At 38.6% G+C, this 27837-nt stretch overlaps 1 protein-coding gene and 1 non-coding gene across 2 annotated transcripts; one reads left to right on the top strand and one right to left on the bottom strand.

Annotated features, from left to right (window-relative positions):
* The first annotated feature begins 23 nt into the window (after positions 1–23).
* Positions 24–27674, top strand: SUMO1 (small ubiquitin like modifier 1). Its single transcript, XM_025278012.2, has 5 exons — positions 24–401; positions 13536–13610; positions 18462–18539; positions 20739–20810; positions 26844–27674. The coding sequence occupies exons 1-5, from the start codon at positions 339–341 to the stop codon at positions 26910–26912; spliced, it is 357 nt and encodes a 118-aa protein (XP_025133797.1). The 5' UTR covers positions 24–338; the 3' UTR covers positions 26913–27674.
* Positions 24393–24477, bottom strand: LOC112583090. The gene has a single exon (XR_003107438.1). It is a non-coding gene; the product is annotated as a small nucleolar RNA SNORD103/SNORD85 (small nucleolar RNA).
* Positions 27675–27837: the final 163 nt, after the last annotated feature.

Below are 27837 nucleotides of genomic sequence, written 5' to 3'. Positions count from 1 at the left end.
AAACTTTTCCTCAGGGGATGGACTCGGGCCCGAGGCACAAGGCCTATCTCGGTGCTGCGGTGATTAATTCATCTGTGCGACCACAAGTAAAGCCCGCTCTCAGTCCTCCAGCCTCCGGGGAGCCCCGCCGCCCCCCACTAGTTTTCCCGCGTCGCCTTTCCTCTTTCCCCTCTCCGTCCTCACTGCGCGTATCGGAAGTGACGCAAGGCGTAGCGGAAGTCCCTCCAGCCGCGGTGTTGTGCTGTCGGGTAGAGAGACGGATTTGTAAACCCCGGAGCGAGGTTCTACCTACCCGAGGCTGCTGGTGTGCGGAGACCCCGGGGGAAACCACCGTCACCATGTCTGACCAGGTACCAGGCTGGGAGCCATCCGATAGCGGTGGCCAAGGCCTTACTCTGCAGGTCCGCCTGCTGATCGTCTGGGGCCGGGGATGGAGGCGCGGGGGAGGGGAGCGTGGAATGGGGGAGGGGGCGGCCGGTGGGGACTGGGCTGAAGAGGGAGGGGAGTAGCCTAGGGCAGGAGACGCCCGGGCCTGTCGCGGGCCTCTAGGAGCCACCCTGACCCTCTCCGAGCTGGCTCATCACCCCCTGTGCCCCAGCGCCTCTGGTCGCGGCCTCCCTCTATTCGTCCCCGTCTTTTCTCCGGGGCGGACCAGGTGCAGAGCCCAGCTTCCTTCCACTTTCCCAAGAGGGTCGCTGAGGATTCCGCCCGCCTGCCTCTCCGGAGAACTCACTGCAGAAGCAGGGCCCTAGGCCCCAGTTATGTAACGGGAGAGAATCCCTGCCCCGGAGGCTCTGTGGCCCTGAAAAGCGGGTGGACTCCACTCCTTGATTCTTGGTCTTTAGATAGTCGCGAAGTGGGACGTGGGGACGGAGAGAGGGAGACATTGTCTCGTGTTGCTGAGAACCTCGAAAGCTCCGCTTTCCATTTGGATTGCAGCTAGGCCGCCGCTGCTCTGCTCTGAGTGTTTCTCCGTGTGGGGGTGCAGAGCTGTCGCCTCTTTCCTTGTACTTTCCCATTTCTCACTCGGGATTGGTTCAGTAGCTCTCCAGTTGGAAGAGAGCACTCAGAATAACCAAGAAACAAAGTAGAACGAAACTGCTGGAGCTACAGAAAGCATTTCATCTGGGAGTTAATTTGAAGATGACTGATAACCTTTGAGGAAAAGGATAGGAAAACTTCGTGTGCATGAAGCAGTTGCAGAACATTTGCAGAAAGCTTCGTGTTATAGCAGAGTGCTCCATCTCAGTGTTATTAGCAGGAATTTACTTGGGATTTGCATTCAATCAGGAGTGTTCGATTTTCCGTGGTGAGTTTTTCTTCCTCATTCATTTCTAGTTAACCTTGTTTGTGGCTGATGGGCTTTGCTGGTGGCTCAGCGTAAAGAATCAGCCTGCCAATGCAGGAGATGCGGGTTCGAGCCCTGGGTCGGGAAGATCCCCTGAAGGAGAAAATGGCAACCCACTCCAGTATTCTTGCCGGAGAAATCCCATGGACAGAGGAGCCTGGAGGGCTATAGTTCATGGGGTTGTAAAGTCCTACACGACTAAGCGACTAAACAACAACAAAATGTTTATGGCTAGTTTTTACTTTATAAGGTTTTTGGCCTTCGTTTTGTTTGCTTAGATGACTTTGACTTTTTAAAGTATTTTTAAACCTTTTGCTTGTTTAATGATAGTTATTTAGAAAACTGTTTCTCATTCAACTCCACAGTGTACTTGAACTTTTAAATTTAACACACTATTCCCTTGGCTTTTAACCCAGTTCAGTTTTGTGCCACTTGGTGAGAGCAAGTGAGGCTTTTGTGCGTTTTTACTGTTGCACAAAACGTACATTTATAAGGTTAAACCATAATCTAGATTAGTTTTGAGTGGATCTTGTTACTAACAGTCTAGATTAACTCCCAAATTGATACGGGAACAGAGTTATAACTATCTCCCTAGGTAGTTGTTTACTTGATTTCCAGGGAGGAAAGAAAGGTGTAAATGCTTTATTTCATCAGCCTTTTATTTTGATGCTCAGAAGTGGCTGGGAAGTATGTTGAAATTTACTATGTAGTCTGAGGAAAGAGCAGTGTACAGAAGGAATTATAAAGTGAATTGTAGAATTTATTGCTCCAGTTTCAATTCCAGCTATTTAAGAGAAACTTGAAGAAATAAAGGACCTAGGACACTAACAGGTAGCCAAAACTATTTTCACAATAATGCTGGGACATTGTCTTTTTCACTCTCATTCTTTCATGGGGTTTTCTAAAGATTGACATGACCTGGGATATCACAACAGATTGAAACATAGAGGCAGATGTGGAAATTCAGCTGCTTTCTATTAAGCCAGACATTGAAGAGATTTGTAAAAAATGCAAACCAGTGCCACTTTTCTTACTAATTTTGTTTTTAAAAAAATGTTTTTTTAAGATTGATGCTTTATTGCTACTTTTAAGAAATTGTTTTTATATATACAGTACCATTTAATGAGGGTATCATCATATCCTTACAGGTGTTTCATATTGTTACTATTCAAATACTTTTCATAAGTATCAGTGTGATTTATTATCCTAAAATTAATTATGTGTTTATAAAACATACTTCAGATAAACTGCAGTAGGTACAACCAACCTAACAGAAGCTTTATGGAGTTCTAAAGGATTTTTAAGAGGAATCCTGAGACTATAAAGTTTCAGAACTGTTGCTCTATGCTGATCAACCAATATCATTATTAATAATCAGGAGCCAGTACAATTTTAGTGTTGTAGTGCTAGGGATTTAAAGAGATAAGAAGTGGAACTCTTACCCTGATGAAGCTTATGAGTGAGAATCCCAAGTTACTCCTGCGCCATACCAGTAGCATGAGACTGGACCACAGTCCCCAGAAGACAGTCTTAATATCAACCAAGTTGTTTTAGAATGACATATATTCTGAGGCACCTCTCCGAGGGTTTTTTGTCTGTGCTGAAGATAACTGGAATTGAGCAATAATTTCAAGTTAAAATAGGTGGATGTTAAAGTCATGCAAGACTTGAATTGCTGGATTCTGCATTGATTAATAGAAAATGATTATTTTTGGAATTTGAGTGAAATAATTTCTCATAATTCTAACAATGCTAGCATTGCCCAGTGAACCGTTTTTGAATAATCCTCTAATACAGATTCTGAACCTGAGGATCATGAATCCTCAGGGCTGAAAATCCACTGAAATTTTATGGCAATCTGTGTTTTTTTTGCATGTGTATTTGTTTAGGGAGAAAGGATCCATAGCTTTCATTAGGGGTACATGATCCCTCAAAAAGTTTAAGGACTAGCCTTTAACCAATAATAGAGATCCAATGGTGTGCTTACTTTTAGCCTGATTTCACCTTGCAGCAAAACTGAGCACAATATATAGACCCAGATGCCAATGTCAAACTGGTAAGGATAATTTGTACAAATATTTTTCCTTCTTTCTTCCCTGTATTCACATTTATAGTGTTTCTTTTCCATACTCAAGTCATGAAAGACAGCATGGACTTCAGCTTTTCAGTTTAGGTCTGTTAAATTTGTAGTAATTGGATGACTGGTTTGGTTCAAATGCAAACTGAATCTGTTGTAGGTTTACTGTCTCCATCCCAACCTCAGAGAGAGGAGGGGTGGAGAGGGAGACAGATACTGATTGATTGAGTTCCTTTTATCTTTAGTCAAGGATTTGGAAACCTTATGTAATTTCGGCTATCTGTTGGTACCTAACAAACTACTTCAAAACATAATGGCTTAAAACAACAGTCTTGTTTTGCTCATAAATCTCAATTTTGGCAGGTCTCTGTGGTTTGGGCTCATCACTGCTCCTTGACGTGTGGGGCCTCTGCTGGGATTACTCAGGGGGCTGTGGGCTGTAATGAATGGCTTCTTCATATAGTCTCAAGGCCTCGCTGAGTGGTCTTGTCATGTATTCGCTTCAGCACAGGGACCCCAGGATATTCAGACGTAGGCAGCTCAGGGCTCACAAGATAGTGTTCCAGAGAACCTTGGGTAGAAACCCCAAGCCTCCTAGAACCTAACTTTGGAAGTCACTTTTGCATTGTTTGTTAGGCAAATCACTAAGTTCAACTCAAATTCCAGGGAAAGGCATTTATTTATTTCATCGTAGAGACAATTGACATATTAGTTTCAGATTATACATTGTAACTATTTGCATATATTGTGAAATGATCCCCAGGATAGGTCTAGTTAACATCCATCAACACACACAGTTACAAATTTTTCTTGTGTTAAGAGCTATTCTCAGCAACTTTCAAATATACAATACAGTATTATTAACTATAGTCACCAAGGAAAAGACATCTAGATTCCAATTCTTAATGGGAAGAGTAACAAAGAATTTGCAGTTCTCTTTAATCTACCACACTAGCTATATTTCTTTTGTTAGGATACCATCATTCCCTGCAGCATTATTTATATCCCCCTGTTTTTGGTGTTCGCTGATCTTCCTGTTAGCCTGAGATGGCAGAAGAATATGATAAACTAGGTGTATATTGAAGTTCATAATTATGTATACTACTTACCTCGTAGAATAAATATGTTACACTGATGCTATGACTTGAGCATTTAGTTACTGATACGTATGCATCACCAACTCGATGGACGTGAGTTTGGGTGAATTCCGGGAGTTGGTGATGGACAGGGAGGCCTGGTGTGCTTGCAATTCATGGCGTCGCAAAGAGTGGGACTCGACTGAACTGAACTGATACAAAGTATTCCATGCCCCAGGAGAGGAATGATATATTCTGTCTTCTCTCTGACAGATAGATACATGAAGTGCTGCTAGTAGATGTTGCAAACATTGATTATAATAAAACATTTCAAATAAAATGTGAACATTACTTAATAGTATTTTAAAAACTGAGTATGATTATTATGGTTAGAGTACTTATGAGTGTTAGTGGAGTAGTTCAGATTTCAAAACTAAAGCAGTTGTCAAATATCTCTTGATTCTCATTAGCCTCCTCCCATATCAATTAGAATAGTATTGTATATTATAGCTTTTATATATAGTGTTACAATTATTTAAGTACCTTTCTCCATTACATTGTTTGCTTTCCATGGTCAGAAATCAGGCTTTACTCACCCTTTTTTTCTGAAGTGCCAGCAATGACTGAATACTTAGTAAAAGTTTTTAAAGGAGTGAGTGTAAGAGTCATTGATTTAACAAGCATTTATTGAATGTCAGTATGTTCCAGGCACCATTCTAAGCCCCAGAACTGGAAGGTTGTCTCAAAAATGTGAACCAGCAGGTGTTTTCCTCTTCCTCTTTCAATTCCCTTTATGTTTTGTTATTGACGAAGGATTGATTGTCACGCGGTAGTTTTCCTTTTATGATGTTTGCATACCTTCTTGGTTTTTACTTCTATTAGCAATAGAACTAGTAACTTTATCTCCAAAGTTGAATCATTTGCTTCTTCCAGGACATTGGGATTGTTATGGATAATAATAATCCCCAGTGGTTTGCAGGATCTTAGTTCCCTGAGTAAGGCAGTAGGGGATTGAGCCCGGGCCTAGGACAGTGGAAACGTCAAGTCCTAACCACTGGACCGCCAGGGAATTCCCCACAGATAATTTTCTCAGCATCATGTTTGGTATCTCATTTTTGAATTTATTGAAATTGTGTTTTTTTCTTTTTGGTAATTAATTCTCTGATACTCTACTTTAGAAAAGTCATGTGGGTAAGGTCACACAGATCCTATTATTGAATACTTAGTCTTAGAGTTTAAATTATTTTGAAATTCCTACAACATGATTTAAGTTTATTTAAAGATGTGTTGTAATTGTTATTCTTTTATATTTTGACCATTCTTTTTGTATTTGATTGCCTTTACTGAGCTAGTGAGAATCTGAAGGAAAAGACCTGAAGGAAGCTAGGGTGGAGTTCCATTTGCTAGACCCACTGTTCTCAATAGCTAAGGCCAGATATTTTGAAAGGTTTTACTGAAGATTAATACATATATGAAAAAATGTACATAAATGTACAGTTTGCTAAATTTTCACAAACTGATCACATCTGTGCAGCCCGCACCCATATTAAGAATGACTGTCCTGACTGTGTGCGTGTGTCTGAGTGTGTGTATGTTTCTCTGTCATGTCCAACTGTTTGTGACCCTATGGACTATGGCCCACCAAGCTTCTCTATCTGTGGGATTTCACAGGCAAGAATAATGGAGTGGGTTGCCATTTCCTCCCCTAAGTGCAATCATACAGTATGTGGTTCTGTGTATGGCTTCTTTTGCTCAGCATTGTTTGGAAATTTGTCTGTATTATTGTGTATAGTTTGTTGTTAAATCTCATTACTATGTGGCATTCCATTGTGTGACTATACCACAATTTACTTATCTCTTCTGCAATTCGATACACACTGAGGTGGTTTTCTAGAAGCTGTTTTTTAACATAAGCCAAATGCTTCCTATTTAGACCACCTCCTATGTCAATTCGGATTGCTTCTGGACTAAATAGCAGAAAATCTGATATGTAGTAGGTTAAACAAGTATGCAATTTGTTTTTATAATGAAACAAGTCAGGGATGGTCAGACAGTTCCACTATGCCTTCTTACTCCTTTCTCCTTAGCAGATGTCTTCACTGAAAAGATAGTCTCTTTTTGGGCAAGATTACTTTGTTTCTTTGTTCCAGGAAGGAGAAAGGAATGGAGAAAAGAGAAAAAGTATGCCAAAAAGTATATACCAGGAAAAAGTATGTCTGTCACTTTATATTTCCATGGCCAGCACCACATCACGTGGCCATGAGAGAAGCTTAGAATTCCCCCCACCCACCCCCTGCCGGCAAATTTGGGAAGAAGGGGGACATGGATATTGGATAGGTAATTAACAATGTCTGCCATACCTCTACATTTGCATGCTATACTTCTGGATACAGTGGAGCCAGTTTGTTCTGGTTTGCATAGGTCCACAGTATGGCTGCAGAGAGTAGGGGCTATACAACCAGTGGAATTTTCAGTTATAATTTGTAGTTCTTGAGAAGTTGTCTGTGTTTGTCTGGTGTTAAACTGCAATTGTAGGGTTGAATGTAAATTTTCAGAAGTTCCAGTGTCTTGACAGGTTGACATAAACCTCCAAGTTATGGAGCTAAGTCTGGTCAGTTTTATTCCAAATGTCTAGTAGTGTCTCCCTAAGTTTGCACATAGGTAGCACGAGCTGAAACTATATAAGTGTGTCCTTTTAGAATTGTGGTAAATCTACTGAAGTATGAGGGAGATGACTTTATTGTAATTTGGGTTTTTGTATCTTTTAACAATGGATATAATTATTAGAATCATCCAGTTTAATCCTTTGTTGAGCTTTCTTTATTAGGAAATAAAATGAAATAAACGGACATATAGTAAGAACTACAGTTACAGAAATTTTGGAAACTTTGAAGGTATTTTAAGTGATTTATTATGGACAAATTTAGTGTATATATAATTATACCCATATACTCATCTCTTGACCTATCTTATCTACATGACCCCACACCACTTCATAACATCTTTTGAAACTAGTCCCAGACATTGTATTATTTCATCCACAGATATTTCAATATATATCTTTAACAGAGATTTGCTTTATTTTTTTGGCCATGCCATGTGAGATCTTAGTTTCTGGAATAGTGATCAAACCTGTGCCCTCTGCATTGGGAGCTTGGATTCTTAACCACTGGACTGCCAGGGAAGTCACTTAATATGTGACTTTTTTTCTTTTAACATAACCAGAAAATTTTCTAATGTCGTCAAATAAGAGTAAATGCAATCTTTATTTTTGGTTTTCCCCAGAATCCCCCCTCTTTCAAAAGAATGAACAATCCTTGTACAATTGGAAGGGTCAGTTTCAGGCTGGGAGTAGTTAAGTGTGGTGCTCTTACCCTGTGATCGAATTGTCAACATACGGATTATCATAGAGATTTTTAGCAAAATTTTTGTTCTTTTGACTTTGAAATGGCACAATAAAATTCTTTTCTTGAATTCTGTGCATTTGTAAATGAGGATTGTTGTGTTTTGTGTCCTTTCCTGTCTTGTTCTTCTTTTCAGATCCAGCCATCTTCTATTTCTAGGCTGTTACATATATATCTTGGTAAGAAGAGTTGATAGTGCCTGGTGTCTGATAAATTCTTTTCTACCATTCTGGTTACCATGATTCAATCTCTAGATGACACAGACCTGAAAATTTAGAGATTTCCAGTTCTTGCCTTTGATCTTGTATGTTCCTTTACTTTTCTTTACATTACCAGTTTCTTCTGCTCTGGGGCTGTGTAACCTTCCCAGCCTAATAAGCCAGCCCTCTCTGGGATTCTCTTTTCTCTGATGACCTACTGTTCTGCGTCTAGTGCTGAATGCTTTCAGTGTTTTGTGACTAGTGTGCCATACCATTCTGTATTGGCAGCTTCTTTTTTTTTTTAAACAGGGGAGAGAAGGAAAGAAGGCATACAAAAGACACTGAGATTGCTAGAGACAAACTTTGGCCTTTTTCTGTACAAGATCTTCTCATTTTCCAGACTAGTTTGTTGAAGGAAAAAAGCACATGAAAAGCTAGATGACTGCATTGGGCAAGCATGAGGCTATTAAAGAAGTGGGTACAGATGGCATTGCTCTTGTGCTTCAGAGTTGGGAAAAGATTGTCAAAATGGAGTGACTAAGGAAAGTGGCAGTATTCTTGGAAATTTCAAATTCTAGTGTTCACATGTTTTGTGAAATTGAAGTGAATGCTGAAAGGATTTTGTTTGTATTGACTGTTGTGTACGGTAGAAGTATGAAACACTAGTAAGATTTTGTGGTATAATTCAGATGATAGTGCTGTCAGCTTAATTCAACCAGCATTAAAGAATTGCCTGGTGAAAATGTGGACCTCCTCCTTGTAAACTTGTAGGAAAGTCAAGACACACAAAACTGTCACAGAAAATGTTAATTTAATAAGCATATTGAGTATCCTTAAAATACTAGGCACTGTACTTGACCAGAAATACAAAGAATAAGGCATGTCGATAAGGAACTCGATCTTGTGGGAAACACAGATATGCAGACATGTGGTTATAATAAAATTAAAGTAAGCAGTATGAGAACATTTAAGAGGGTGATCAGGGAAATGATTTTGTAGAAGTGATGCTTAAGTGGTCTTAAAAGGGGAATAGGGTAAGAAAGGGCATACTAAGCAGAGGTGAGTAACAGGTGCAGGGATAGTGGAGATAAGGTAGAGAGTGCCATGGTTAAGGAGTTGTAGATAGTTCAGTTTGGCTGGAGCAAAGAATATTATTAGCAAAAGAGGTAGGAGAATAAGGCTTGCTTGCTAGGCAGGGACCAGCACATGGAGGACCAGTATGTGTCAGCTAAGGAGTTTGAACTTAATCCTGAAGACTCTGGGCAGATCAGATTGCGTTTTAGAGAAATGGCTCTGGTTGTAGTTAGGAAGAATTAATTGGAGGGAGCTAGACTTGGGGCATCTGTTACACCATTGTGGTATTGCTAAGGAGCAACAGTGACTGCCTGAAATAAGGCAGTGGGATAGAGAATGAGAATCACTAAGAGATATAGTTGTCAGAATGGTGAATTATTAAGTATGAGATTTAGGAGAGGAAGATAGCCAATGATGACTACTGAATTTCTGTTGTGTGCAGTTGAGTGTGTGTCAAACATTTATTGTAATTGGGAATCCAGGAGGAGTTGTAGTCTTTTTTGGGTTTTGGTTTTCAGGAAGAGGAGCTAGAAGTAATGCACTCAGTTTTAAGTTGAGCTACCCATGGAGACATCCAGAGTGGAGATAAATGTTCAAGCTCTTGGATAAATTGAGTGAAACTCAGAAAAGTGGTCAGGTTATTGAGAATGGTTAGTATCTGAGAGAGAGTTGGAATTGTAGGTCACCCAGGAAGATGAAGAAAAAGAAGCTTAAAGACTTAGGACCCAGAGGAGCACCAGCATTTAAGGAAGTGGTCAAGATGAGGGGACATAGAATCTTAGAGGCCAAAGGTAGAGAGTTTGAAGGAGTCATCAGTGTCTATTGTTTAAAGATAAGACTTTAGATTGTCCTTTGGGTTTAGCAGTAAGAAGTTGAACTGGTAACCTTGGTGAAAGAAGTGTCAATTGGAATGGTGGGGTATTATATAAACCTGATGGCAGTGAGTTGAGAGTAAAAGTGGAAATAGCAAATGCTGATGGGGAAACAGTGGAAACAGTGGCTGAGTTTATTTTTCTGGGCTCCAAAATCACTGCATATGGTGATTGCAGCCATGAAATTAAAAGATGCTTGCTCCTTGGAAGGAAAGTTATAACCAACCTAGACAGCACATTAAAAAGCAGAGACATTACTTTGCCAACAAAGGTCCGTCTAGTCAAGGCTATGGTTTTTCCAGTAGTCATGTATGGATGTGAGGTTTGGACTATAAAGAAAGCTGAGCACCGAAGAATTGATGCTTTTGAACTGTGGTGTTGGAGAAGACTCTTGAGAGTCCCTTGGACTGCAAGGAGATCCAACCAGTCCATCCTAAAGGAGATCAGTCCTGGGTGTTCATAGGAGGGACTGATGTTGAAGCTGAAACTCCAGTACTTTGGCCACCTGATGCGAAGAGCTGACTCATTGGAAAAGACCCTGATGCTGGGAAAGATTGAGGGCAGGAGGAGAAAGGGACGACAGAGGATGAGATGGTTGGATGGCATCACCGACTCAATGGACATGGGTTTGGGTGGACTCCGGGAGTTGGTGACGGACAGGGAGGCCTGGTGTGCTGCGGTTCATGGGGTTCGCGGGGTTGGACACGACTGAGCTACTGAACTGAACTTAAAAGAAATCTGAAGAAAAGTATGAGTACAACTTGAGATGATAGTAAAGGGAGAATGTTTTTAAATAGAGAATAAATGTCTTTTAAAGGATATGAATACACTGCCAATAGGAGCATTAAAGGAAAATATTAATCCCAGTTGGAAAGTTGAGGGGAGATGTGGTTCCCAGAAGAGTTCTTTACATACTGGACTTCAGATGATGGATTTCCGTGAGATGACTTCAAGAGAGGTTATGGTAAAGGGAAGATGTGTATTACAGGTAAAGGAAACAAGGACAGCAAAGGGCTGAAGATGGAAGGAAGTTTATAGACATGTTCAGGGAATAGCACAAGTCGAATTTAACCAAATCCTTGGGCTGTAAAGAAAGTGGTGAGAGAAAAATGGGAGTTAAGGTTGGTACTGGAGGAACTGAATGCCGTGTTGTGGACTTTGTTTCTAGGCCTTAAAGTACTGGGAGCTATTAATGCTTTCTGATAGGGGTAGTTATACAGTCAGAGAGGGGCTTCCCAGGTGGCGCTAATGGTAAAGAACCTGCCTGGCAATATAGGAGACACAAGAGATGCAGGTTCGATTCCTGGATCGGGAAGAACCCCTGGAGAAGGAAATGGCAACCTACTCCAGTATTCTTGCCTGCAGAATCCCATGGACAGAGGAGCCTGGTGGGCTACATACAATCCAAGGGGGTCGTAAAGAGTTGGACACGACTGAGTGCACGAAAACAAACCAGTCAGAGAAGCTGTGCTTTGGAAAGGGTTCTGAAGCAGCGTGGAGGATGGATTGGAGAAGAGGGAAGAACTCTTATGTTCTGAGTATCCTCTGTCTAGGAAACACTGGAGCACAGTCAGTCCCATTGTGCTGATGTATTGCTGATCCTCTTGGAGGGGGATGTTTTCTTCCTTGTGGAAACTCAGATGAAGCTTCTTAAGACACCTTCTCTCAGTTAAAGAGGACTCAGGGCTTCTTTGCTCTTTATTGCCTTTCACTGCATGGAATAAATTGTCCTTGTCCTCTCTCAGTACTTAAAGGAAGAAGGAATTGTTTACTTTGAATATAAATTCAGAGAAATGTGGTTGTGAGACTGTTTGAAGACAGTCTTCTAGTTTTCAGGTGAAATACTGTCTCACTAAAGAAGGTTAATTTTGCCAGCTGCCATAAAATGCAGTAGTAAGCAAATGTTGAAAGTACTGCAGAATGATAAACAGGCAAGAATTCATACTAATGAAGTCAGTTCTGTTATCTAAGCATTTCCCTGGACTCTAGCCTGTATCGTAAATTTAAAAGCTACTTCTAGTTTAATATATTTTGTTAAATTTTGAATGTTAAAGAGTTTGTTAGTTTTCAGTTACTGGCATGAATAAACAGGTAATGGCCCTGTTACTTCTGAATTACAGAAGTATATTAAATTGTTAAGAATATACAATATTCTGATTGTATGTTCTTAAGTATACAAAATTCTTATTATATACTCTTAAGTAAGTTGGTTGTATTCTTACCAAAGGGCTTCCCTGGGGCTTAGTGGTAAAGAATCCACCTGTCAATGCAGGAGACTCGGGTTCGATCTCTGGATGAAGAAGATCTGGAGAAGGAAATGGCAACCCACTCCAGTATTCTTGTCTGGAAAATCTCATGGGAAGAGGAACCTGGAGGGCCACAGTCCATGGGTTTGCAAAGAGTCAGACATGACTTAGCAGCTAAACAATAACTGTTCTTACCAAGAGTAGATTAACAGCTTGAAATTACTATGAATAATAAAGAAGTATATATTTAAATAAGTGAATAATATGGTTGCCAAACTAAGGTCAAGTGCATGGGAAAGCTACTTTTATCACACCATTGAGTGAAGTTTACCAAGCTACCCTTTTACTAAAAATGGCTTACCTTTCTTAATACTTCATGGCAAAGTTGTTTCAACTAGTTTATTCTAGCTTCATTTTCTTATGGTATAATTTGTAAGAGGGTTATACTCTTTCCTTCTGTCTTCCAATTTTGTTTGCTCTTTCCTATTACTACTTACCCTGCTTGGGCTTTTTTCTTGTTCCAGTTTAATTCTAATTTTTTTTCACCCAAGCCTAATCTTTTGAAATTGGATATACTGCTTCAGATAGTCTAAAATAATAACTGATATAAAATGATTTGTTTTGACTCGAGTACATTAAGCCAATACTTTGCTGTTTGATTTTCCTTCCTAAAAAGACTTTGCTTATGTTAATATGATTAATTTATATTTCTTAGTACAGTTTTGTAATTGGAGTAGTTAATTTTTCCCACTAGGTTGTAAGAAAATAACCTTGGATTCAAAATGTTTGGTCAAGGATTCCTGGAAGATGAGCTTCCTCTGACTGGTAGTAGTTGACTGTAAGATAATGGTTTCCAGGTTGTTCCTTTGCCTAGAAGCATTAGTATTGCCTGGTAATTAGTCAGAAGTGCATATTACAGACCTACCCGAGACCTACCGAATAAAAAGCTGGGTGTGAGACCCAGCCGCCTTTTTAACAAGTCCTTCCAGTGATTCTGATGCACGGTGAAGTTTTAGAACCTTTACTGTAGGATTATAATAAAAGAGACTTCTTTCATGATTTTTAGTAAACTGTTGTTTGAGAGAGTAATTGACTTAGAACCTTTTTTGCTTGATTGACTGGCAGAGAAAATAAATGCTTGCTGTATTTTTAGTTGCAAATTTTGTACCCTAAGTCAAAGTAATGGATGAGTAATTAAAATAGCACATAGAAACTTTTATATTTATATGTACTTTCAGGAAGCAAAACCTTCAACCGAGGACTTGGGGGATAAGAAGGAAGGAGAGTATATTAAACTCAAAGTCATTGGACAGGTGAGTTTCATTATTTTTCTCCTTTGACTCTGGAATGTGTGAATGATTTCTGAAACAGAAAAAATGATTCAACTAAGGCAAGTTGTTGAAAAGTGGAGTTTCATTTACTGTATGTGCATCTGTTAGAGGTAGGAGAGGGTGATACTGTATTTTTAAATTGCTCCACTAGGCAACTTATCACTTTAATTTCTTCTAGTAGAACTTTTTCTTGTTTAGCATACTTCAGTGGCAAATACAGTGACTACTATTAAGTGATAACGCTAGAGGCCTTACACAAAAGAGCCCCTCAGGCCTTTTCCTGATCCTTTCTCTCTGTTGGCACCTGATTTCTCCAGACTCTGATCTTTATCTTATTGACCCTTTTTGAGATGCTGCTGCTAAGTCGCTTCAGTTGTGTCCGACTCTGTGCGACCTCATAGACGGTAGCCCACCAGGCTCCCCTGTCCCTGGGCTTCTCCAGGCAAGAACACTGGAGTGGGTTGCCATTTCCTTCTCCGTTTGAGGTGCTAATAGATAATAAAGGTTAGCTGGAAATTAGTGGAGGAATGAATCTTCATAGTTGTTTTTTTAAGGGACAGAAGAACTGGTGCACTCTCACCATGGAAGTGTGAGAGTACATTTTCCCACATTCTCTGAAACATGGGGTATTATTATACCAATCTTTTAGTTTTGGGCCAGTATGATGATATTGCTTTGAATATTCATTATAATTTTTGTGTGGATATGTTTTCAATTCTCTATATATGTAGGAGTGCAATTGTTGGGTCTAGTATAGTAGTAACTTTGTCTAGGAGCCTTCAAACAGCTTTTAGCAGTGGCTGCACCATTTTATACATTATTCTTACCAACAATAAATGAAGGTTTATTATTTTACATTTCATCCAGTATTTGTTGTTCTTTTTTTTTTTTTTTAAATATATATAGTCATCCTAGTGAGTGTGAAGTGGTATCTCATTGTGTTTTTGATTTGTATTTCCCTGATGGTTAATGATGGATATCTTTTCCTGTTCTTATTGGCCATTTGCACATCTTTGGAGAAATGTGTCTATTCAGATCTTTTGTCCATTTTTAGATTGGATTATTTGTCTTTATTTTTGAGTTGTAATAACTTTTCACATGTATTTTGGTTATCAGATCCTTATCAGTTAGATGGTTTGCAGATGTTTTCTCCCATCTTTGGGTTGTCTTTTCACTTTCTGGGTTGTGTCCTGTGCACCAACAGTTTTTGATTTCAGTGAATTGAATGTATCTTTTTAAAAACTTCTTGGCTGTGCTGGGTCTTTGTTCTTTGCACAGGCTGTCTCTAGTTGCAGTGAGTGGGGACCTCTCTATGTGGTACATGGGCTTCTCGTTGCAGTGACTTCTCTTGTTGTGGAGCATGGGCTCTGGGCACTCGGGCTCAGTAGTTCCCTGGCTCTATAAGAGCACAGGCTCAATAGTTGCGGCACACGGGCTGGGTTGCTCCTTGGCATGTGGAATCTCCCCAGACCAGAGATCAAACCTGTGTCTCCTGCATTGGCAGGCAGGTTGTTAACCACTGGACCACCAAGGAAATCCCTATTTTTTTCTTTTTTTGCTGTGATTTTAGTGTCATATATGGGACTTCCCTGGTGGCTCAGATGGTTAAGCGTCAGTCTACAATGCAGGAGACCTGGGTTCGATCCCTGGGTCAGGAAGATCCCCTGGAGAAGGAAATGGCAATCCACTCCAGTACTATTGCCTGGAAAATCCCGTGGACAGAGGAGCCTGGTAGGCTACAGTACATGGGGTCGCAAAGAGTCAGACACGACGGAGCGACTTCACTTTCACTTTAGTGTCATATATAAGAAACTATTACCTCAATCAGGGTCACAGAAATTCACACCTATAGATTCTTTTAAAGTTTTTATGGTTTTAGCTCTTACATTAAGTTTTTGATCATTTTGAGTACTTTTTGCATGCTTTTAGTATGGGTATGAAGGAGAGTCTAACTTCTTTTGCATATGGCTATCTGTTTTTCCTAGAACACTAATTGAAAGTTCTGTTCTTTTCCCATTGAATTGCTTGGCATCTTTGTCAAAATCAGTTGACCGTAGATATATATGAATTTATTTCTGGACTTTCAATTTTATTCCATTGATTTGTAGGCATACTTCAGAAATATTGAGGATTTGGTTCCAGACCACTGCAGTAAAGTGAATCACTTGGATCTTTTGTTTCCCAGTGCATATGAAACTTATGTTTACTCTATAATGTGGTTTAAGTGTATAATAGTGTTATGTCTGGAAAAAAAACAATGTACACACCTTAATTAAAAAATACTTTATTGCTCAAAAGTACTAACCATCATCTGAGCCTTCAGTGAGCTTTTTTTGTTGGGGTAGGATTTGAATTACTGAGAGAATTACCAAATTACTGATTACCAAACTGTGACACAGAGACCTGAAATGAGCAAACACCATTGGAAAAATAGTGTGGGTAGACTTGCTGAATGCAAGTTTGTTACAAACTTTCAAAAAGTTTGTAAAACAAACAAAAAGTTTGTAAAAAACGCAGTACCTGCAAAATTCAATAAAGACAGCACAGGGACTTCCTTGGTGGTCCAATGGCTAGGACTCTGCTCCCAGTGCAGGGGGCACAGGTTCGTTTCTTGGTCAGGGAACTGTGGCTCCCATATGCTGCAACTGAAGATCCTGTGTACCACAACAGATCTGGCATAGCCAAGTAAAAAAAAGCAGAGTGTAGTAAAGTAGGTATGCTTGTGTATGTTTCTCCTATGCCATAGATTACCTTTTTAACAATTACTAATTTGTAGGAATTCTTTATATTTACTTATTTTTTCTTGTCTGCTATATATGTTAACATGTGAATATTTTCTTCCGAGTCTCGTAACTTACTTATAGGTGGTGTATGTTTTTATTAAGTTGGATTTATCAGTCTCCTTTTTTTTTTTAATGGCTTCTGAGTTAAAATCTTGCTTTAAAGTAAGGATTTACTAATGTCAAGATTAGGAAAAAAGTCTTTCCCAAAGAAGAGGAGAAGATAACTAAATTTTTTTTAATGTTTTAATTAATTTAAACATTAATTAAATATTAATTAATCGGAGAAGGCAATGGCACCCCACTCCAGTACTTTTGCCAAGAAAATCCCATGGACGGAGGAGCCTGGTAGGCTGCAGTCCATGGGGTTGCTAGAGTCGGACACGACTGAGTGACTTCACTTTTACTTTTCACTTTCACGCATTGGAGAAGGAAATGGCAACCCACTCCAGTGTTCTTGCCTGGAGAATCCCAGGGACGGGGAAGCCTGGTGGGCTGCCGTCTATGGGGTCACACAGAGAATCTCGGACACGACTGAAGTGACTTAGCAGCGGCAGTAGCAGCAGCAAGCTCTTTAATTAATCTGGAAATGATTTTAGTTGATGGAGTGAGGTATTGCTCTAGAAGTTTTGTCTGTTCCTGAAATTATCCACAGGATGAGAATTTATTTATTATTATTTTTAAAGAAAATTTGGCTATACCACACAGCATGCAGGATCTTAGTTCCCCAACCAGGATCATTCCCAGTCATGGCAGTGAAAGCACCAAGTCCTAACCATTGGACTGACCGCCAGAGAATTCCTTTTTTTTTTTAATAATTATAAACAAAACATGCAACTTCCACTAATATGTATCTGTGAATGTATTATGTAATCATTAGAATTGGCTTTGAAATTTTTACAGTGTGCAAGTGCCAATATTTTTTTCTGATGGTTGCCTGATAGTTTACTTGACAGTCTCAGTAGAAGAAAATTATCTGTGGTCCCATATTTCAATTTGAGTGACTCAGGTTATTCATTTTACTCATGCAAGAGAAACCAGACTCTGTATGGTGACTTTTTATTTCAGGAAGAATTGCTCAGTCTGCTGTTTTACAGTATATGTTTCTCTTATAGCTTTGACCATCTTTAATGACACTTCAGTGTCACTTCACTTTTTATTCTGAGTTGCCTTTGGGAATTTGTGATAGTTTAGATTTTTATTTTGAAAGTAGAATAGGTATGCAATTCTGAAGGAATGCATTTTTGACATATATACTTTTACTTATACTGCTAATTTTAATACCTAAAATAGATTATGTTTTGATGCTTACTCCTTGGAAGGAAAGTTATGACCAACCTAGACTGCATATTAAAAAGCAGAGACATTACTCTGTCAACAAAGGTCTGTCTAGTCAAGGCTATGGTTTTTCTACTAGTCATGTATGGGTGTGAGAGTTGGACTATAAAGAAAGCTGAACACCAAAAAATTGATGCTTTTGAACTGTGGTGTTGGAGAAGACTCTTGAGAGTCCCTTGGACTGCAAGGAGATCCAACCAGTCCATCCTAAAGGAGATCAGTCCTGGGTGTTCATTGGAAGGACTGATGCTGAAGCTGAAACTCCAGTACTTTGGCCACCTGATGTGAAGAGCTGACTCATTTGAGAAGACCCTGATGCTGGGAAAGATTGAGGGCAGGAGGAGAAGGGGATGACAGAAGATGAGATGGTTGGATGGCATCACGGAATCAATGGACATGGGTTAGGGTGAACTCCGGGAGTTGGTGATGGACAAGGAGGCCTGGTGTGTTGCAATTCATGGGGTCGCAAAGAGTTGGACACGACTGAACAACTGAACTGAACTGAAACTTGCTTTGAAATGGGTATAAAGCAAGTTTGAGGATGATTATTTTAATAAAACCTGTTAGGAATGCTAAGAAGAATATTTTGGAGGGAAAATATAGATGACAAGTTGTATGTGTTTGTATGTAGTATATGTATAATTAAATAATTTGTTTCAGGCAAAGCAAGTAACTTACATGAAGAGTGATAATCCTTTTCCTCTTATCTCCTTAGGATAGCAGTGAGATTCACTTCAAAGTGAAAATGACGACACATCTCAAGAAACTCAAAGAATCATACTGTCAAAGACAGGTCTGTATGTTGCAGTATTAAATTCAGTGCTTTATATATCATTAACTTTTCTTTTAAGAAAGCTTGTCAAAAGAAAAGTAATCTTTTGGGAATTCTTTGGTGGTCTAGTGTTTAGGACTTTGCAAGAAGAAAAAGAGATCATTTAGGTGTTGGGATACGGAAAACAGTGGGCTTCCCTGGTGGCTCAGACAGTAGAGAATCTGCCTGCAAGACAGGAGACCTAGATTCTATCCCTGCAGGGTCAGGAAAATCCCCTGGAGGAGGGACTGGCTACCCACTCCAGTGTTAGGATAAGTGAGCCAATAAACTTTTTTTTTTTTTGCTGTACTGCATCGCCTGTGGGATCCTAATTCCTGGACCAAGGATCGAACCTATGCCCTTGGCAGTAAAAGTTCAGTCCTCACCACTGAACTGCCAGGGAATTCCCTGTTTCTGTTTTTGATGTTAATTGTTAAGCTCAGTAAAGTCTTATTAATTGGGGCTCAACTAGCTCACATTTGTAATAATATTGATGGGAACTAAAACTGGAAATGAACGTGTATTAACTGCACTGTGCTAATAGGTACTTAGATACATTCTCATTTACTCTTCACAATAACTCCAAAGAAAATATGTAGTCTTTTACCTCATCTGTAGACAATGGAGTTGATTATTGAGGAGAAACAGTGCAAAAGTGAAAATTAAACTGATTCAGAATTGAAATTGCTGTGCTGTGCTGTGCTTAGTTGTGTCTGACTCTTTATGACCCCATGGACTGTAGCCCACCAGGCTCCTCTGTCCACGGAATTCTCCAGGCAAGAATACTGGAGTGGGTTGCCATGCCTTCCTCCAGGGGATCTTCCCAACCCAGGGATCAAACCCAGGTTTCCTGCATTGCAGGTGAATTCTTTACCAGCTGAGCTTACCAGGGAAGCCCTAAGGTGCCAGGGGAGATAATATAACATCAAGTTGGAATAATTTTTTATGCTTTAGAGTTTATAGTCTTTAGAAAAAGTTTCTATCTATACTCAGTTCACAAAGGCTTGATAAATTTTTTTCTTATATTTGCTGATATACATGCAGTGGGACACTTAATTTATCTGAAGTATGGAATTCTTACCCAATAAGAAAGATTGAATCATCTTTCCATTTTGATATTGTAGACTTGCTTCTGTAGAAACTTTTATGACTGCAGTATAAGATACTCACTTTTTGAAAGATCTTGTATTTAAAATCAAAGAATATTTTGTCCTTGTCAGTTATGTTTATTAGTTAATATAACCCTGGAAATAATTTAAAAGTAGAGAATTTTCTGGTGGTTCAGTGCTTAGGACTTTGCAGTTTGACTGCTGGGGCCCTGGTCAATCCCTGGTCAGGGAACTAAGAAAAAGTTTAAAACCACCTCCAGGGTAAGTTTGCACAGTCTTGTATATATAAGTGTAGTACATATTAGGAAGATTGTTTGAGTTTTTTATGATGTTTTTGGGATAGTATTTAAACATGGTGGAAATCTTAACACATTAGTTATTGAGCAGAACTTTCTGATACTTGTGGACTAAATAAATGATTATTGATTTATACTTGTTAGTGAAGTTACTTCTCTTTAAATGAGCCATCTACTCTCTTTTAGCCATTTTTGTGGAATAAGTGATTAGAAAAATATATTTTAATGCCTTTTGTGATACTTAAAGTGCTATAAATGCCATCACAGGTTTACTGTGGTTTATCTGGCTTGCTCCTGTGCTTTGCCAAATTTCTATGATTTAGTCTGTTTAAAACCAATTTTGCTTGTACAGTTGGTAGCTGGTGTTCATCCAATATCTGATTTTATTTTTATGTTAGCTTATAGATTTGAGAGGAAACTATATAGAATAGTGGTTAAGAATACACAGGGTTGGGAACAGATTTGGCCTTCAGTGGGTGACCAGCTTGTGTGTCCTCTCTATACCTTAGATTTTCTAGCTGTAAATGAAGATAAGGTGACAATACTCACCTTTTAGGGCCGTTGTGATGAAAAATTTATGATTCTGTATATAAAATATTTGGTATCAGGAGTACCTAGCAAATAGTTTTTACTCAGTTAATGGTAATGATGATAGAATTAGCTGTCTAGTTTTATGTTCTACACATTCTGTTGGAGCTTTCATATTTGCTTTTTGTGCATCAAAGTTTCTGTTATCTCTTATAAGGTTTGTATTTGTACATTTTCTGTCTTTTTAGGGAGTTCCCATGAATTCACTCAGGTTTCTCTTTGAAGGTCAGAGAATTGCTGATAATCACACTCCAAAAGAAGTGAGTATAATTTCTTCTCTGAATTCAAGACATATTTTGAATTTTGCATTGAATGATGTGGTTCGCTGGTACCATTAAACTGCCCTTTTCTTGAATATTCTCTGAGTTAAGTGATATATTATTTGTCAGAGAGAAAAACAATCTTTTGGGTTGAATTTCCCTTTTAGTGCCTTCAAATGTGCCTGTAAAAAGAGGTGAAAAGTAGGGATTGAGTACTTAAATTGTTATAAGGCACATACTATGCCTTTTTAAGGATGGACAGATGGTTCTCAAATTTGGCAGATTTTGGGTTCATTTTCATGGTGATAGTGACCTTTAGAGTTCGATTTTGACTTTTGGCCCATCTTGAGAACTTAATATAGAAGCTTGCTGCTAAGTCACTTCAGTCGTGTCCGACTCTGTGCGACCCCATAGACAGCAGCCCACCAGGCTCCCCCATCCCTGGGATTCTCCAGGCCAGAACTTGGAGTGGGTGGCCATTTCCTTCTCCAGTGCATGACAGTGAAAAGTGAAAGTGAAGTTGCTCAGTCGTGTCCAACTCTTAGCGACCCCATAGACTGCAGCCTACCAGGTTCCTCCGTCCATGGGATTTTCCAGGCAAGAGTACTGGAGTGGGGTCCCATCGCCTTCTCCAAATACAGAAGCTTAGTATATATTTTTGGCTCTGTCATTTTGGGTTATGTTTTTTAATGCTTCTATGCCTTCATTTGTTTTATTGAATATATTGTCTTATTTCTCTGTTTATATATTCCACCCTCTCTACCCTCATTCTCACTCCTACCCCCGGATATCTGAAAGTCATAAAATGTGAGAAAAAGAGTGTGTGTGTATTTACAATTATACAGATTCCCCTCCTCCAAATACAAAATAACATTTCTGATATTTCTGATAGTGGGAATGATGTATGGCTATTATTAGCTTTTTTATTTGAAAACATTTCAAACTTACTGAATGATGAGACTAGTATAATATTCTCCTGTATAACCTTTTTCGTAGATTCTTCATTTATTAACGTTGTGCTGTGTTTGATTTATCATTCTCTGTGTATGTACAGATTATCACTACTGGTGGACCATTTGATATTAATTTGCAGGTGATATGGCTCTTTACCTCTCAATATTTCAGTGTTATTGTTCTCCTAAGAGTCACAGTTAAATTATCTAATTTAGGTGATTTAACCTTGATACAATACTGTAATTGAATATACAGTCAAAATAATCTGATTTTGCAATTTGTCTCAGTAAGGTCCTTTATAGCTCACCTGCCTTTTTTTTTTTTTTAACTTAACCTGGGATCTCATCCAGGATATGCATTCTAACTGGTTATCATGCTTCTTAGCTTCCTTTTCATATGAAACAGTTACTCAGTCTTCATTTTTCATTATACTGTTGTTGTTTAGTCGCTAAGTTGTGTCCAACTCTTTGTTTCCCCATGCACACAATAGTCCTGCAGCACACCAGTATTCCCGGTCTTTCACCATTTCCCGGAGTTTGTTCATACTCATGTCCATTGGGTTGATGATGCCATCCAACTGTGAGGTCCCCTTCTCCTGCCTTCAGTCTTTCCCAGAATCAGGGTCTTTTCCAGTGAACAGCTCTTTGCATCAGGTGGCCAAAGTGTTGGAGCTTCAGCTTCAACATCAGTCTTTCCAATGAATATTCAGGGTTGATTTCTTTAGGACTGACTGATTCATTACACTGACGTTTTTAAAAAGAATTCAGGCCAACTGTATTTTAGATTGTCCTTCATGTAAAGTAATTAGCCTCCAATTAAAATAAATGAATTAAAAAAAAAAGAATGTCCTTCAGTTGGGGTTTGTTGTTTCCTTATGATTAGATTCAGGTTTGAACATTTGGTAGGAGCAACACTGAATGAAGCTGTGAAATTCCAAGTGCATGATGTTAGGAAGTATATGATGTCCATGTCTTACTATGGGTAATACTAATTTTGATCACTTAGTTAAGATGGTAACTGCCAGATATTTTATCCATTGTATCATTTTATCCACTGTAGCATTGTATCAATTTATCCAAGTTATTTTGTAATTAATAAGTAATTTGTGGGGAGATACTTGGTATGAGTGATGTTCTTTAGATATTAGCCAGTGGGAATCCCTTCAAGTTGGCACATCTGTTCTTTTGACATCCCTTCATCTTTTTAAATTAAAAAGTTTTTATTTTGTGATGATTTTCAAATTACAGAAAAGTGGCAAGAATAAGTGCAAAAAATTGTACTCTCTTCTACCTAGATTTACCAGTTTTTAACATTTTCCTACCTGTACTTTATGTACTTTATTATTCGCCTCCCCCGCCCCCCACCATATGTGTGTGTGTGTGTATGTGTATCATCTGAACCATTTGGGAGTAGGTTGCATACACTATGGTCATTTGCTAAATATTTTAGTGTGTATTTCTTAAGAACAAGTATTTTCTTTTATATAACTCAAGTACTGTTAAGATTCAGGACACTTAATACTGTTAGAATACTGTTTTGTCATTTGTCCCAATTTTCCCTCTTATAATAAGTTTTCTCCCTCATCGTAGGATCCAGTTCAGTATGAACACATGGTGACTCAGCTGGTAAAGAATCCTCCTGCAATGCGGGAGACCTGGGTTCGATCTCTGGGTTGGGAAGATCCTCTGGAGAAGGGAATGGCAACTTACTCCAGTATTCTTGCCTGGAGAATCCCATGGACAGGAAGGAGCCTGGTGGGCTATTGTCCATGGGGTCGCAAAGAGTCAGACATGACTGAGCGACTTTCATTTTCACTTTAATTATCTTTAACTTGGAACTTCAGACTGTCCTTGTCTTCATGACATTTACATCCCCCCTCTCCCCACTGGAGATCAATTTATTTCACCTAAAATACACTTACATATGGAAAACACTAAGTTATTTGTACTGGAAAAGGTAGTTTAGACCCAGAACAGGAATCCCAGAGAAACCAGATCAGGAAAAGATACTCAGGAATATATAGGGTAGAAAGAACAAATGGTGGGGTGGGGCACAGGGAAGAGAAGGGAGACAAAAACTACTACAGTGTAGCCACTGGATCAGAAAACAAACAAAAAAATACAGTAAAATATATATCTAAAAAATCAACAATGTATCATATTGGTGGGAGAGGGCAAAGATATGGAAAATACCTGGGAAATAAAAATTTCCTGCTTGATTTCAGTAAGTGGGCATTATGGTCAAGAGAGGGGGAAAAGTTCCATGTTCGAAAGAAACAAGAAAATTAACAAGGAAAGATTCAGTCATCACATTTTCATCCTGAAACACCCCAGGGAAAATTAAAACTGATAACGATCTGAACATTAGGAGAAAACAAACTAGTAGCCTCACCCCTGCTTCTAATCACTTACACACAACATCCTCTTCTCCCTGTACCTCCTGTGCTGGGCACTGAATGGAATGAACTCCCAACCTGCTGTGCATCTTCAACATTCCCTCTGCCCTCACCAGCATCTTGACAGGCCCATCTGAGTCTCACAGCTTAAGGACTCGACTCCCCAGCCTTCAACTGCCATCGCCAACACCAGCATGGTGTTTTGTTTTGAACTGGAGGTGGTGGGTGCCTCGTCTGGCTCAGAACTTGAGTCCAGAGTAAAGATTGTCATTACCGAACTCTGTTCTCAGAGAGGGCAAGTGGCTCATCACTGCCAGACATTTACATTTTGAAGAGTACAAACCAGTTATTTTCCAGAAAGACTCTCAATTTGGGCTGTTCTGTTAACTCATGACTAGATTTGGATCATGTGTGTTTGTCTGGATTACTATGTAAATGGTGATGTGTCTTTCTCAGGCTGTAATATCTGGAGTATATCACTGGGTTTAACAGTTATCGTTTTTTTTTCCTGTGTGGTTAAACCATTTTTCCTGTTGTAATTGAGTAATATGTGGGCACATACTTTGAAACTATGTGACTGTCCTTTTTCTCATCAGACTTTCCCCTGTAGGTGTAGTAACCACCTACTTTATTGAGTACTTCCTTACTGTCTGGCACAAGATATTCCAAACTCATTTTATATTTTCCCTGTCTTAACTTGGCTAAGGCACAGGGATAGGGAGGCCTGGCATGTTGCAGTCCACAGGGTTGCAGAGTCAGACTTAGTGACTGAACAACAAAAGCTTGGCATAATCTCACCAACACAGGAGGTTATTTGATACATTTTAGTGACACCTCCCTTACTATCATTAAAAGATTTATCTTTCTAGAAGAATAATGGGGCAGTGGGAGAGAGTAGGTATTTAGGGAGTGACCTCTTTGTACTGTTGCTTGTTTACTCTTATCCGACAGTGTACTTCTTAAAGCTGATGGTTTCATATTCACCATAGTGTAAGGACATATGCTACCTTCCCCATTCAAGGGTTCCTTGTACTGTTCGGAATTCTAGTCCTTGCAGTGTTTACCAGGCTGTGTGTGCAATTAAAATTAAATTTTAATAGCATCTTTAATAATTATTTTAACATTCATGTTTTATCACAGTCAAGATATCTGTGACACCAGAACCAATTAATCACTTTAAAAAATTCTAAATCCACTTATTTTTATATTTCTTAGCATATTTTAATTTTCACATTTTTTAATTCAGCACAAAATTGTCCTGTATAAAATATAGAACTTGTCTCATTAGAGATTACTTGAACTTTCCTTTGAACTATTATTTTTCTTTTTTTTTTTTTAATTTTATTTTATTTTTAAACTTTACATAACTGTATTAGTTTTGCCAAATATCAAAATGAATCCGCCACAGGTATACATGTGTTCCCCATCCTGAACCCTCCTCCCTCCTCCCTCCCCATTCCATCCCTCTGGGTCGTCCCAGTGCACCAGCCCCAAGCATCCAGTATCGTGCATCGAACCTGGACTGGCAACTTGTTTCATACATGATATTTTACATGTTTCAATGCCATTCTCCCAAATCTTCCCACCCTCTCCCTCTCTCACAGAGTCCATATGAACTATTATTTTTCATTTGCTTTTGTGATTCACTGTAGTTCATTGGAAACAATGCTGATTTTTGTTTTCAGTCTGCCTATTTCAGTGTTCTTTAACCCTGGCTGCACACCAGAATCAACATATTTTCAGTTTTTTACAAGCCTCATTGAGGCTTCTATGGGTTTCTATGCAACACCAGCCCCCTTCTGTACACTTTTATTTTTTAAATAAAGAATGCTTGTAGTTAAAAATGAAAGTATTAAAAAACCAAACTACCAAAGTATATAAAATGGAAAATACACTCTAGATATCTCTGCATTCCCATTTCTCAGAGGCAACCATTATTAATAATGTCTTTAAGAAAAACATTCCAGACACTTCACGCATATAAAAAAAAATTGCATATATTTTGCTTAATGTTCTGTAAAAGGCATTGTAAAGGGTCTTTTTTTCACCCCCCTTTTCTGTAAGAATTGAGAATTGGCCTGAAAAATCAAGCCTATAGAATTGAAGTGTCAAAAGTAGATGTATAATAACTCTTCATTGAGAGTGGTCAGTATCAAAGAAAATAATAGTTAAATTCTAGAAGGAATTGTAGATAACAAAGCAAACTACTTAGAAATGAACCCTTAGACAGTATTTTTCTAGCCAAAACCCACATATATTTCAAGTGAAGTCAGGTTTTTTGAAAGAGAAGAAAGAGATTCTATCGAGTAATTACATCTGGAAGTAAAATGATTTTTAGAAAACATGGCATCAAACTATTACTTAAACTATTCTATACATGTTTCATTAGATTTAAAACTCCTTTAAGGTACTTTTCAGAAACACTTAAATTTTACATGGTGAATAAACTGGGAAGTAAAGTTGGCTCAGCAAAGTAACATGAATGATTTCATATCGACATAGTATCAGAAGAAAAGAATATACCTCTCTGTTCTTTGGATTAAAGGAAACAAGATTATTAGTTTCAGAACAGGATAACTATGGATTATTTTTGTATCTTTTTTGCACAGTTGCCACATAGTTGCAGCCAGTTAAAAAAAGAGTACTTTTTATTCTACTACTAACACTTTTCTTTCCTCTTACAGCTGGGAATGGAGGAAGAAGATGTGATTGAAGTTTATCAGGAACAAACAGGGGGTCATTCAACGGTTTAGATATTCTTTTTATTTTTTTTTCTTTCCCCTTAATCCTTTTTTATTTTTAAAAATAGTTCTTTTGTAATGTGGTGTTCAAAACATAATTGAAACTGGCACCCCATCTCTTTAAAACATCTGGTAATTTGAATTCTAGTGCCCATTATTCATTATTGTTTCTTTTCATTGTGCTGATTTTTGGTGATCAAACCTCAGCCCCCTTCATATCGCTCTCTCCTTTTTAAAAATTACATGTGTGCATAGAGAGCCCGCCTTTTCCAGGACTGTGCATTTGCAGGCTTGTGATAAATAAGATCAACTAATGCAAGTGTTCCTAATGACTTTCCAATTGGCCCTGACGTTCTAGCATGTGATTGCTTCACTCCTGGACTATGACTTTCAGTGGGAGATGGAAGTTTTTCGGAAAACAGAACTGTGGAAAAATGACCTTTCCTTAACTTGAAGCTACTTTTAAAATCTGAGGGTCTGGACCAAAAGAAGAGGAATATCCATTTGGAGTCAAAATGACAGAGAATAATGACTAACTCCAAAGATGACTTCACTGAAGAGAAAGCATTTTAAGATGAAAGAAAAATCTTGTCAGAAGATCCCAGAAAAGATCTAATTTTCATTAGCAGTTAAAGTTATTCATGCAGAAGTGTATACAACAGAACACTGCTCTTTTTGACTTTATTTGTACTTTTTGGCCTGGGATATGGGTTTTAAATGGACAGTGTCTGTACCAGCTTCATTAAAATAAACAAAATATTTGTAAAAACTGTACCCATGTTTATTTTATTTTTAATTATACAGAAAGAAAAAAAGAAAATGCTTAAAACATAAGGTTTTTTTGCATCATACTGGAAATTATTGTTCATACATGGTACAGATTTTTTTACGGATTGTGCGGTGATGATCATGACTTTGAAGCACTGAAAGTTACTGA

The sequence above is a fragment of the Bubalus bubalis genome, chromosome 2, assembly GCF_019923935.1.
Source record: "Bubalus bubalis isolate 160015118507 breed Murrah chromosome 2, NDDB_SH_1, whole genome shotgun sequence".
Lineage (NCBI taxonomy): Eukaryota > Metazoa > Chordata > Mammalia > Artiodactyla > Bovidae > Bubalus > Bubalus bubalis.
Note: the sequence above shows the minus strand (reverse complement) of the source record. Positions and strands in the feature narration are given on the sequence as shown.